Source organism: Taurulus bubalis (assembly GCF_910589615.1).
Source record: "Taurulus bubalis genome assembly, chromosome: 8".
Taxonomy (NCBI): domain Eukaryota; kingdom Metazoa; phylum Chordata; class Actinopteri; order Perciformes; family Cottidae; genus Taurulus; species Taurulus bubalis.
The window spans coordinates 8,085,873-8,097,888 of record NC_136596.1 but is presented as its reverse complement, the minus strand read 5'-3'; the positions used below and the strand labels follow the sequence as shown (position 1 = coordinate 8,097,888).

General features: G+C 44.5%; 2 protein-coding genes across 3 annotated transcripts in view; both read left to right on the top strand.

Moving 5' to 3' along the window:
• Positions 1–1,032: 1,032 nt before the first annotated feature.
• LOC306740200 (kinesin-like protein KIF27) lies at positions 1,033–7,956 on the top strand (the record flags this gene model as incomplete). Its single annotated transcript, XM_079222304.1, has 14 exons — positions 1,033–1,330; positions 1,609–1,809; positions 2,046–3,043; positions 3,366–3,509; positions 3,627–3,803; positions 3,932–4,110; positions 4,521–4,675; positions 5,089–5,300; positions 5,617–5,679; positions 5,885–6,052; positions 6,188–6,379; positions 6,500–6,727; positions 7,006–7,204; positions 7,352–7,956. The coding sequence occupies 14 exons, from the start codon at positions 1,033–1,035 to the stop codon at positions 7,954–7,956; spliced, it is 3,819 nt and encodes a 1,272-aa protein (XP_079078430.1).
• Positions 7,957–9,408: 1,452 nt separating this feature from the next.
• The window catches only part of gkap1 (G kinase anchoring protein 1), an 8,927-nt gene continuing 6,319 nt past the window's right edge, over positions 9,409–12,016 (top strand). The window contains exons 1-5 of one of the 2 annotated variants that reach the window (XM_079221677.1): positions 9,409–9,459; positions 9,880–10,133; positions 10,736–10,894; positions 11,277–11,354; positions 11,757–11,895. In XM_079221677.1, coding sequence (XP_079077803.1) covers positions 9,900–10,133; positions 10,736–10,894; positions 11,277–11,354; positions 11,757–11,895 — 610 coding nt within the window. In that variant the 5' untranslated portion in view covers positions 9,409–9,459; positions 9,880–9,899. Of the gene's footprint in view, positions 9,545–9,879; positions 10,134–10,735; positions 10,895–11,276; positions 11,355–11,756; positions 11,896–12,016 lie in introns of both variants that reach the window. The other variant, XM_079221676.1, reaches the window with a different exon arrangement.

Here is a 12,016-nt window from a genome sequence, read left to right as displayed (position 1 = left end):
TACCCTACCGATCCTTCAGAAGGAAGAGTATATAACTGAGCTAAAAACCAATGTGCATTTGTGCTTCTCTGCTGGACGTTCATCGTTCTGCAGACGTGTTCCTTCCTGTGCAGGAATAAATACTCAGAAGCTTAAAGGTTGTTGTTGGATCTCATCATTATTTAAACATCTCATCCGAAGCTTGTGAATAGGAGTTACACATAATTCCACAACAATTTATTTATATATATATATATATATATATATATAATGTAGGCTTTGTACAGACTGTGGCAACACATTTTCTTGGGAAAGGATAATAACAATGTGTCTTTAAATTAGAAAAATAAATATAAGGGATATGTCAAGTACATTATCAATATATCATTATTATTATATTATTTAATTGTATTATAAAATATTACTATTTCGTATTCTTTCTTACCTTTCTTATATTTCATTATATATTTCTAAATGAGCTTATTGTATCTATGTATTTGTAACTGCTGTTTTATAATACTTTCTCGCCACCTGTTTAACTTGTGTGTTCATAACGTCACAAGGGAGCGCTGTTGCCTCGAAGTGTCACTCTGTCCGCCCTCCACGAAGAAGACTCCTGAACTCGGTCCGCCCACCACGAAGAAGACTCCTGAACTCGGTCCACCCACCACGAAGAAGACTCCTGAACTCGATCCGCCCATCACGAAGAAGACTCCTGAACTCGGTCCGCCCACCACGAAGAAGACTCCTGAACTCGGTCCGCCCACCACGAAGAAGATTGCTGTACTCGGTCCGCTATACACGAAGAAGAATCTTGAACGCCTCTGCTCCACCGCGGTGGCGGTTTCCCGGGCAACCGAGAAGCCACAACAAACGGGAGATGGGACAAAGTTAACAACACGCCGGATGACGACGAGGACCACAATAAAAAACACAACAAGGACAATATCTGGCGATTTGTTTTGCTAAAATGTATCGTGAGCCCTTTGGCTCACGATACATTTCACATCCTAACAGTTTAAGAGTTTAGGAGTAAAACACGTTTTCACCGTCATGGCCGAGGTCTGCGTCCGGGTGGCGCTCCGTGTCCGTCCCCTACTTCCCAAAGAAGTCCTCCACACCCACCAGGTGTGTGTGCGGGTGGTGCCGGGCTCCGCACAGGTGATGCTCGGCTCCGACCGACTCTTCTCCTTCGACCACGCGTTTGGACCGACGGATACCCAGGATGAGGTGTACGAGTCCTGCGTCCAGCCCCTGGTGGAGTCCCTGGTCCACGGCTGCAATGCCACCGTCTTCTGTTATGGACAGACAGGCTCGGGGAAGACATACACACTCGGAGGGGGGAACCTGGGTACGTTGCAGTTTGCATCCCAAGATTAGAAAGATGATCAGAGACGTTCTCATTACTGGGACCGATGGGAGCTGCAGTTCTTTGACTTGAAACTTAGACAATATTGCATCCGTTTGTTTATTGTGGAGGTAGAATGTATTATAGCCTGTCATGTCATCTTTTCTGTATGTTTATGGGGATCTTTGTAGTCTGGTCTCTTCTAATGTTTCACTCGTTGGTCTTTGCAACATGTATGTTATGTTTTATGTTAATGTTTTTTGTTCCTTCCAAAACCTCAGATGAAGAGGGAGGCATTATTGACATTGTGGCCGAGGATTTGTTCTTGTTACTCGTGGAGAAGAGGAAGAGCGGGGATGTTGTGGAAGCCACGGTGCGGGTGTCCTATATCGAGCTGTACAAGGATGAACTACGAGACCTGCTGGAGCTGCACACCATTCATAAAGAGCTTCATATCAGAGAGGATGAGAAGGGAAACACAGGTAATTCAAAAGTAATTTTGACTGGCAAAATATTCTATTTCTAAATGTTTCACATATGAGAGAATGAGCTTATAGGATTTCCCTTCAGCAAAGGACATGAGACATATACTTTCAGGCTTGTCTGACCCTGGTCCGTTTGTATATTGGATTACTGCCCACAGGGGAAAGTAAGATTCCAACTCAGTGTAAACGAGTTTCAATAAAACAGATTATTGTGTGGTTGTGTTTGTTTTCAGTGGTGGTGGGAGCCAAAGAGGTGGTCGTCACCTCAGCAGAGGAGCTACTAAGTGTTCTTGAGACAGGCAATGCCCTGCGTCACACTGGCACCACTGGGATGAACGAGCACTCCAGTCGCTCTCACGCCATCCTCACCCTTCAGCTCATCCAGTGTTACCACAGCAACAACTCCTCCTTACAATCGGTGCGCTCTTCCAAACTTTGTCTTGTAGACCTAGCGGGTTCGGAACGTGCTGGAAAGACTGGAAACACAGGATCACGTCTTAAGGAGTCGGTCCTTATCAACACGGGCCTGCTCGCTCTGGGCAATGTCATCCGAGCCCTCTCTGACCCTGGTCGAAATCGCCGTGGAAACAACTGCAACAGTGCACACATACCGTATCGTGACGCCAAGATCACCCGTCTCCTCCGTGATTCATTGGGAGGCACCGCCCACACGCTGATGGTGGCATGCGTGAGCCCCTCTCACCACAGTGTCGCTGAGACTCTGAGTGTCTTGCAGTTTGCATCCAAGGCCCGTCACATTTGTAACCGTCCTGGAGCCTCATCTACTCATACAGAGGTTAAAACCTGTCCTCCAACCTGGGACCCTGGTGACGCTCGACTCGGCGAGCTTGAGTATGAAGTACAGACACTGAGGGAGCTACTGAAAGAGAAGGAGAGAGAGATGGAAAGGGAGAGGACCGTTAGAGGAGTTGGAGAGGAGGACTGCATCAAACATCCTACTCAGATGAGGACGTGTGGTCCAGATAAGAAGGTGAACCAAGAGGAACCGTCACAGTACCGTCTCCTGGCACAGGAAGCTACTGCCCTGCTTGCAGACGTCCCGGAATCCACTTCAAGTCATTCTTTCAGGCAGCGGCTGCAAGATTGGCAGGAGAGACTGATGGCTGTCAATCACTCGTATCAAGCTGATGAGAAGGACTGTTCAGTGGGGGGTGGGGATCCTCACCCCCCACTGAAAAAAAAGCTCAGGGAAGAACTCAGGAAATGCAAGGTAATGATAACGAGTGAAAAATAAACGTCAGATCTCAAAGGTCACATAACATTGACGCAGGCTACATTCCATTCATGTGTGTCGGTGCAGTCAGGGACCTGCATGCTGGCATACCTATATGGAATTAAGCCATCTTAATGTTATTAGTTAGGCCTGTGTTTGTCTGTGTTTTTTTGTCCACTGTGATGTCCTTAATTGCCTTAGAGGTGACCATATTATCAAAAGCCTTAGTTACATGGATAATAAAGCTATTTTGATTTTAAGAAAACATTTAAAAGAGAGACTTTGGAGTTGAAAAACTCTATTTGTCTCTGTCTCTCAGGAATATCTCACCATAGAGGAACAGCTATTGGAGCAGAAAGATGCAGAGCTAAGACACGTTCAAAAAGAAGTAGAGAAACTTCTTCAAGAGAGAAAAACCCACCTTCAGGCCTTGGAGGAAGAAAAAGAGCGTACTCGTATACAGGTGAGGAGCTGAAGGGTCCTGAGTATAGCACTACAATACAGTAGAAACTACCTACGGCATTGTAGTTTATTAGCAAATAAAACATCTGCGCAAACATTTCTGTGTGAATGTTTTCAGACCGAACAACTTGTGGACCAGCAGATCCTGATCAACCATCTTCGCAGCGACCTTGTGACCTTTAGGGACGCAACCTCAGGGGCAATTGTGGAAACAGAGGCTTCTGGGAACTCAGACAAGAGACCCCACAGTGTCCCTCTGAACAGACTCAGCTGTGGGCACGGACCTCCCAGGCGGGTAGGTAGCTGCCCTGTGTTTGTGTGTTGTACCGGTTGTACTCGACATTTGTTTGTGAATTTGATTGTAGTAGGTACTGAACGATTATACAACATACGTATAACGTCCGAATGCATGTGTGCTTTTAGATTCACTCCAGTCCACCAGCCTATTCACTGGAGAGGGTGATGGCAGCCTTTAAGATGCGCAGTCATCTCCTGCTGGCTGAGATTGAAGAGAAGGATGAGGTGTACTGTCCATTCATAAAACAACAAGCAGAGAACAAAGATGGGGATCAAACGAAGGAGGAGGAGGACGAGGAGAATAGGTGAGAGCCTGTATATTACAAGCCTACTGGTTCTGTCTTTATAGGAAGACACACATCAATAGTATTTCATTCAGATGATCTGTTGTTCTTACAGCAGTGAGTTAATTTGAAATGATCTGCCTAATGAAATGTTGTGGCGTTACTCCAGGCGCTCTTTAAACCGAACATGGACCAGCCGGCAGAAGAAATCAGCCGTGAAAGAGAATAACTCTGGAATAAACCAAACATCGAATGGAAATCCATTTGCACAACAGCCTCAGCGATCCACAGGTATGATTTACATGGATTAGACTTTATTTCGCAGTCTGTTGTTTCTTTTTCCTTTTGTAAAGGCGTCTCAGAGCTCTTCTGTGACTTACCACGGAGTTATTTCATATCCAAGAATTTTTTTTTCCTTTTCATATTGTCAGTTGCTATTTCTTCTCAGGGACCGAGGGAAACCACGCAAGGCAAAGCCATATTAGGAAGACGAGACTTCGAGCCAGCGTTACGCAGAGAAAGATCCAAGCTCTGTCCGTCAACATGCGCATGAAAGAAGAGCTCATCAAAAAGCTTGACAAAACTGGTGGGTTTATAGAAAAACCACACTGTGTATTGCTGCATTCCTCTGTCTGTCGGTTTGTAGTTTTACTGGTTTAGTGAGTACATTTTGTCCTTATTTGTTTGTGTTGGCCAAGGTTGGTCAAAACATTTCTACAGTACTGAGAGGAACTTTAGAAATTCAGGGACGACAACAGCAACAGAGAGAAGGATGAACTGTGATTCTGATGAGATTGTAGAAAATCATACACGTGACTTGATTAGAAGCCTCTGCCGTTTACTATGGACAATAATTATTTCATTTCACCTTAGATCAACTGGGCTTTTGTACTGCAGCTCCAGGCAACTACTGCACAACACCAGTGAATCATAACATACTGGTTTCAAAACCTTTGGCCTTAATATTTGCATCTCTAAATGTGTGTATTTGTCTGACAGACAAGGAGACCCAAGCAGCGGACAGACATGGAAGGCACCGTGGTGATGGCAGAGAAGCCAGCGCGTTGGCGAGCCTTTCCCTGCAGAGCCAGCAGGTCCGAGCGGAGATGTACCGCAGCCTGCAGCACATGAGACTGCAGAGAGCACAGCTTCAAAGCAGCCTCAAGCAGCAGAGAGAGACCAACACGAGCAAAGAAGTGGACCAAAACGGGGTTAGTCGTACAGATTGACGAACCCGGGGAAAACACTGTGTTGTCGAGACAGTAAAATGGGAATAGAGATGAACATAATTAACTACAATTCAGTCTTGTGTAAACCTATATGTCAGCACTGATGATCCAACTTGGGTTTATATATAAATCTGGTTTGATCAGTTTGACTTAACTATTACTAACCATGATAGGTCTAAATTAAACTTTGGTAGTAGTATGCAAGTCATCCACACACAACATCTCAGTTTAGTTGAGAAAGATGTAATAGTTGATGCGGGTAAATCTGTCAGTAAATTATTTGTGTTTTTGTTTGTAGGCGCAAAGGACAGGAGTTTTGACTGTAAGCAAAAGCCATCGCCAGGAGGAGTTAAAGGAAAAGGTAAATATGGAGGCAGTTCAGACGTTTTGCCTAAAAATAGCTATTTTCACAGCTTTTCTTTTGTATAAAACCTCTCCTTCTCTATTTGTTTTACCTCATTGTCTCGTAATTCCTCTGTCATCTTCGTCCTCCTTTACCCGGCCCTTTCTCTGCTCCCCTTTTCCATCTCCATGCGCCTCGCTCTTCCTTGTCGTCACCGTAGCCGCATGGCTGTGGTTGGCTGGAGGAGGAGGAGGAGCGAGTGTTTCAGGAGAGAGCAGAGCTGCAGGAGCTGGAGGAGGAGCTGAGGAGGAGAGAGGAGGTGCTCCTGCGCAGAGAGGCCTGCCTGCAACAGAAAAGCCAACTGGAGTTTAAGATGCTGATTAAGAGTCAGGTCAGCCTCTATATGCGGTGGTGCCCCCTGTGTGATTTTTGTGTTGAAAAAAAAAAAAAAGATTTAGTAAATATTGTGAGGTATGTTTACCAATGACACTTACAGATGTGGACAATCAATCAATGACGTTTTCAGGTTCTGAGTCAGGACCTGCTGCATGTGTCAGTGCAGTTGGACTCTGTGGAGGAGCAGCTGCAGAGCAGCAGCAGTTTGAGGCGGACTGGAGGAGTCACCATGGAGGAACTGGAGAGAGAGAGAGACACGCTTAAAAAGAGGAGGGACACTCTGGACCTTCAGCTGAAGGACAACAGAGTGCTCACTGAGGAGGTCAGAAAAACTGGACCGTTAAATCTGTGCATGATAGACGTGATGTATGTATAGCACAGGACCTTATTTCCTGATGCATTTTATTATTCATCCTTTGCATTTGTGCGTGTCTTCATGCAGGAGGAGCATTCCCTGCTTCAGCTGGAGGAAGCCATTGAAGCTCTGGACGCAGCTCTGGAGTTTAAAGACCACTCCATCCAGGACAAACAAAAGAAGTTGTTAATCACAGACTCATCTTCGCGACAGCCACAAAACACTGAACCCGCCCAACTCTGTGATGTCATCAGGAAGCTGAAGGGGCTCTCACCACGTGAGGCTTCGGAGCTGCTGGTCAAATATTTCAACAAGGCAAGATAAAATGCGTGCTCTCCATTCCTGTTTCCAATCCTGGTGATGAGTTTCTGTTAGTCAGAAATATGGCTGCACTATTTATGTGATGCTAATTATATTATACCTCCCTTAATGCTCCCTCTGTTGTCCATCATCTTTCCAGCTGACTCCCTCCCAAATGTTTTGCTCTATCTATTCTATTTTTATCTGCAGGTGTGAGTATAAACAAAGGTACAGCCAACATATTTGTGACATATGTGCAATGATGTGTTTCTCTACTTTTTCAATCTACCCAGGTTGTTTGTCTTCGAGAGGAGGAGCGCCGTTTGCTTTTGCGTTGTGAAGAGCTCGAGCTTCATGCCGGAGAGCAAGAGGTGGTGCTGAGGGAGATGGAGGTCGCTATGCAGCGGCTGGCCCTAGATGCAGACCGCGGGTTCACCCAGCAGCACCATGATAACCAGAACAACATCCAGCTACTGCTGCAGAAAATCAAAGGTGAGGAGATTAGATCGGGCTGGAGGAAGGTGTTTTCGACATGACATTTTTGGTCCTATTCCTCTCCAGAATATCTGAACAGAATATGAACGAACAATGTTGTTTCATTAACTTTTCCCTCTGTTTGCGCTTGTGTGTGTGTTTTAGAGGGTGGTTCAGGAGAGGCCCAGCAGGCTCTCGAAGACAGACTGCAGCATCTGGAGAAAGAGCTGTTTTTTTATAAAAGCTCCAGTCGGCTGCTTAAAAAGAAAGTCAAAGAGCTTGTCAATGACTCTCTTCACCCCGATCAGCCCTCACACACACAGGGGCACAGACAAAAACACGATGTGCTGATACACGCAAGTGCAAAAGAACCCCAGATGCACAGCGATGAGGCACAGAGAAGGACACATATTGCAACGACACACACAAAGATGCCCGCTGAGCAGGACTCTCACATGAGGAAACATGCACACCAAACATCCTGTCCATCCTCATTTTCTGACCTCCAAGCACGCAAAGCTGCAAAAAGGCCTGAATACAACCAGGCGCACACACAATCCCAGGGGGCGAGTGAAGGGAGGGAGGGTCCCTCCGGGGACCGTTTAGAGATGACACCAGTCCGTTTGTGTCGCAGAGAGCTGAGACAGATCTCTCCAGCTGACCTGCAGGTCTGTGGTTCTGCCACAAGGAGGCGACAGTCTGTTGTGGATACCAGCACTGAGTCAATGCTCGAGGACTCCATAGAAGTGCCCAGAAACACTAACAGATGATGTTGTCATGGTACCTATGAGTCACTTGGTAGCAGCAGTGTGTACATCAGATTACAGCTGTGTGCTAGTAAACAAAGGGAAATATGTTTCATGAATAACCAATCACAAAATGCATTGTGTAAGTAAGCCTTGTGAAAACGTTTTGCGTATTGTTTGATGGAAACACTTATATTAAGGACTTTGCAGGGTTATCAGGTCAGTGAGCCCTCCTCTCTGCCTTTATATCATCAAAATACTGGTGTTTATTTAATGCATGTTCATATTCGCAATATGCTAAAGAATAAGACGCATCTATGTTGAGTTGAACAGGTTTTGTTCTCATGGCCATACCACTGTCAATGTAATACCACAAAATAGTAAAACCACGAATACTGACACCTGCAGAGTTTGTGTCCAGAGGAGAAGAACGTGACTGACATGTGGGCAACATTGAAGTGTCATTACTGTGAACCAGTTCAGTCTCTTGTCATAGCACTGTCTTCCTATTTATCCATCTTCCTTGGTGGTCACAGATTTGTCAGATCCCGGCAATGCTGAATGCTGCAGAGTTAAGCCATTCAATAAGAGAAGAAAGGCCAGTGTTGTCATGCCAACATAATGGCCTTCTTGGCAGTTCTTTGCACTTGAAATGTATGGAAACTTGCCATTTTTAGATTTTGTCTCAGCGCTTGCTACATCCAAACACAGCACGTTACATGTTCCATTGGATAAAGACAGAAAACAAGTTTTAAAACTGTATGTACATGTGTGAATGACATTTAATGCAAAAAGCAGCACTTTTTTATATTATTTCTGTAGTCATAAAAAAGTAGCTCCCCTTACGGTTATCAACAACTGCATCCATCAAATGGCTTCTCCCTTTTTGCAATACTAGTTAAAAAGATACAATGTGTTCATCAACCTTTAAAAAAGTAATCAAAGTGTTTTGTGAGAGAGGTTATTTATCTTTTACATTTCATTTCCAGCATTGTTTAGCACTTAAAATGACCACTAGACTATATGCAAAGCCTTTTGCACTACAACAGTAATATAAAGCTTGGTAGTGTTTTTTTTATGATTTATTTTGTAAACAAACTTGTTCTATCTGTGTGCTATTGGTTATATGTTGATTGCTGTGTAAATTATTTGTTATATGGGTGACTCTTATTACAGTGAAATGTAGTAAACTTACTTGTATTCATATCTCACTGTCATGCCTTTATTGTGTATGCTCATTCCATCCCCTCAACCCTGACCCCTGGAGCCCCCATCCCACCAAAAGTCTGCATCCCAGTATATTGCAGTACATGCGGCAATCTAAACCGGGTTAGAGAGACAAAAAACGCTTCAATGTGTCATGTGTTTTTAAAGTGCTTACAATTACACCAAAGGGATCGGAGAGCAACACGTTAAGCGAAAGGGCGATCACCAATCGCGTTCGTCCTTTTTGGCCGCATCGGGCTTCCGTACTCAGGCAGTTACTGATAGCAAACCGACAGTAATCGACAGCACCTTCGCGAACAGGTGAAAGTATTCTCTAGCAACTTTTTGTGTTTGTGCCGTTTCTTCAGAAACAACCCAGCTCGTGTGTTAAAACCCACAGATCCCCGTGAGTTCATGAATGTGTCTTTGACTGTCATATGTCGCTACTTTTGCACTTGTTTCGAGCTAACAGCTAACTAACGAACTAGGCTCCACGTTAGCTAGGTTAACTTACTGCTATGTAATGCTAGCAGCCAGCCTGCTGGGAACGGAGCAGTAAACGGTTAATTTCATGTATTATAACGACTGCTTGTTGGGATTAAATACACCGACTTAGAGTCTTGTTGGTCTAAATAAAGAGTTCGGCAGATCTACAGTGTGTTTTTGTGGGGAAAGAGCTTACAACTAGAGGCTCCAAGTTATCCTAACTGTATTGTTCTTTGTCTCCTTTTTTGCCATCAGTTAGTTTCCCTTTTTGAGAAATGGCAATGATCACCGTCCACACCACCGCCTCCCGCTTCGCCCTGCTCCAGATAGACTCGGATTCGGACTCCGACGCCTCCGACGCGGGGAAGAACACCACCAAAACCGGACGGGACGGGAAGCCTCGACAAGGAAAGGCAGGCGCAGCCGGGGGCAAAGCGGCTCAGTGCAACGACAAGAAGAAGGACAAGAAGAAGAAGAAGAGGGAACAGCAGCAGACGGAGGCAAACGAGGTGAGTGGCAGGAGCAGCTCTGCCTCATGCATACCGGTGTCATACGTGACATGGTTGTGGTTTCACTTCACCTGAAAGGAAACTGCAGAGGATGGTGCAGTTCACCCCAGCTGAAAACAGATTGTGTTTGTTTTTTTGTTGCTTCCGGTTGTTTAGAGCAAGTGTTGGTTAATCATTTAACCAGTAACCCGTGTTTAAGACACGCCACCAACAACACCAGGCTCTTGGCATTTTTTTTATAACAAATAAACTGCTTTAAAATAAGATAATCCTTTATTAGTCCCTCAGTGGGGAAATTTCGGGATTACAGCAGCCTTGCACACAATACATAGAAATAAAGAGCTGCTAGTCAATTAATCAATCCACAGAAAATAAGTATTGGTTAAGTATTTGAAGAGGTCTTTTGGGTTTGGGAAAGTCAATTGTTTCACAATTGTTTGACATACACAGAATAAGTCGTCCATTAGTTCAGATAATATAATGCTTATGTTCATGCAGACACATGGTCACGGTTTCTACAGCTAACAATAGAGCAATTATAACAATAGTGATCATAACGAGAGACCATGTTGGAATTAATCTCATTTCTTGGTTTCTACCAGTTACGCAATCTGGCCTTCAAGAAGCTTCCTCAGAAGTCTAGTGCCCCGCCCCCCTGTATGACACTGTCAGGAATAGCCGGTGAACTTCTCAGTCCTGCACCAGCGGACCACAATATGCCTCCAGAGGGGTGGAAGCAGTGGAAGCAGAGGGATGAGCAGGTAAGCAAAAACAACAAATGTGTGAGCTTGTTGTAATGTTCTCTTAATAATTGGCATGCCCTTCAAGAATCCACAGTATGTCTAGCTGTTTTAGTAGAGCTGCAGTAGAGAGCTAGTTTATATCGTCCAGAAGCAGGGTATTCTTAGAAGTAAACGGCTTTTAGGTGCTATTACTAAAGGTGTCCGGTCCTTTATTCTCCTGTCACTGCAAACTTGTCGGAAGAGGAAAAGGCACTCCACATCTTGTTTTGATTCTGGCGTTAGGAAAGAGCAGATGTGTTAAATGGTGTAAATTGTCTTTCCTTAATATAACAGCATTTGAAACTTTTCATGTCTGCTTTTACAGTCGGTAACACAATCTGTTTTTCTCCTTCCTCTGTAGATAACCTCTGAGCTTTATGAGGCCGACTTGGAAAAGGCCCTGATTCTAAGTAAACTGGAGTTTGAACAAAAGAAACCGGTAAGTTGCCCATACACACTTATATTTGCAAATCTGAGGCAGGGGTACAGTTGTCAGACATAGCTGCAGACTCCTGACTTTGACTTGTCTCTGGTGAGTCTTTGTCTGGAGAGGTTTTGACTGCACTGTCTGTATTTATGGGTTTTGTAGTGTCTTGTTTATTTGCACCATTCAATGCCAATGTTCCTGTGTGTGAAATGGAAAGGTTTCCTCGTCATTATGAATGTTCTAAATCATCACTCTTGTAAATTCATCATCTGATGATTCTGGTAAATCCAATTGTATCAGAAAAGACCATACAGCATGGAGTCTCACTTTACATAGTTCGTTTTTTTTAAAATTGTAATTGGAAGTAAGGAACCTTAATTCCAAGTTAAAGTCAAATGATGTGCTCTCACTCAGCCCAACAACACAAACGCATCCTCGCCAAAGTCTCGGGGAGGGAAAGAGGCTATAGGGAAGAAGGACAAAAAGAAGAATCAGCAGGCAAAAGAGAAAAAGACCGTTTCACTGCAGGACTTCCAGGCTGAGGGCAGTGCAGGTGAGAGAAACTGATTGATCCCTTTCAAAAGCCATTAAGCTAAGATCTGGTGTGCTGCTGTCTTTTTGCTCAACAGGCTCCCAGAATAATATTCACATCAATGTACTTTGTCTCTTCGCAG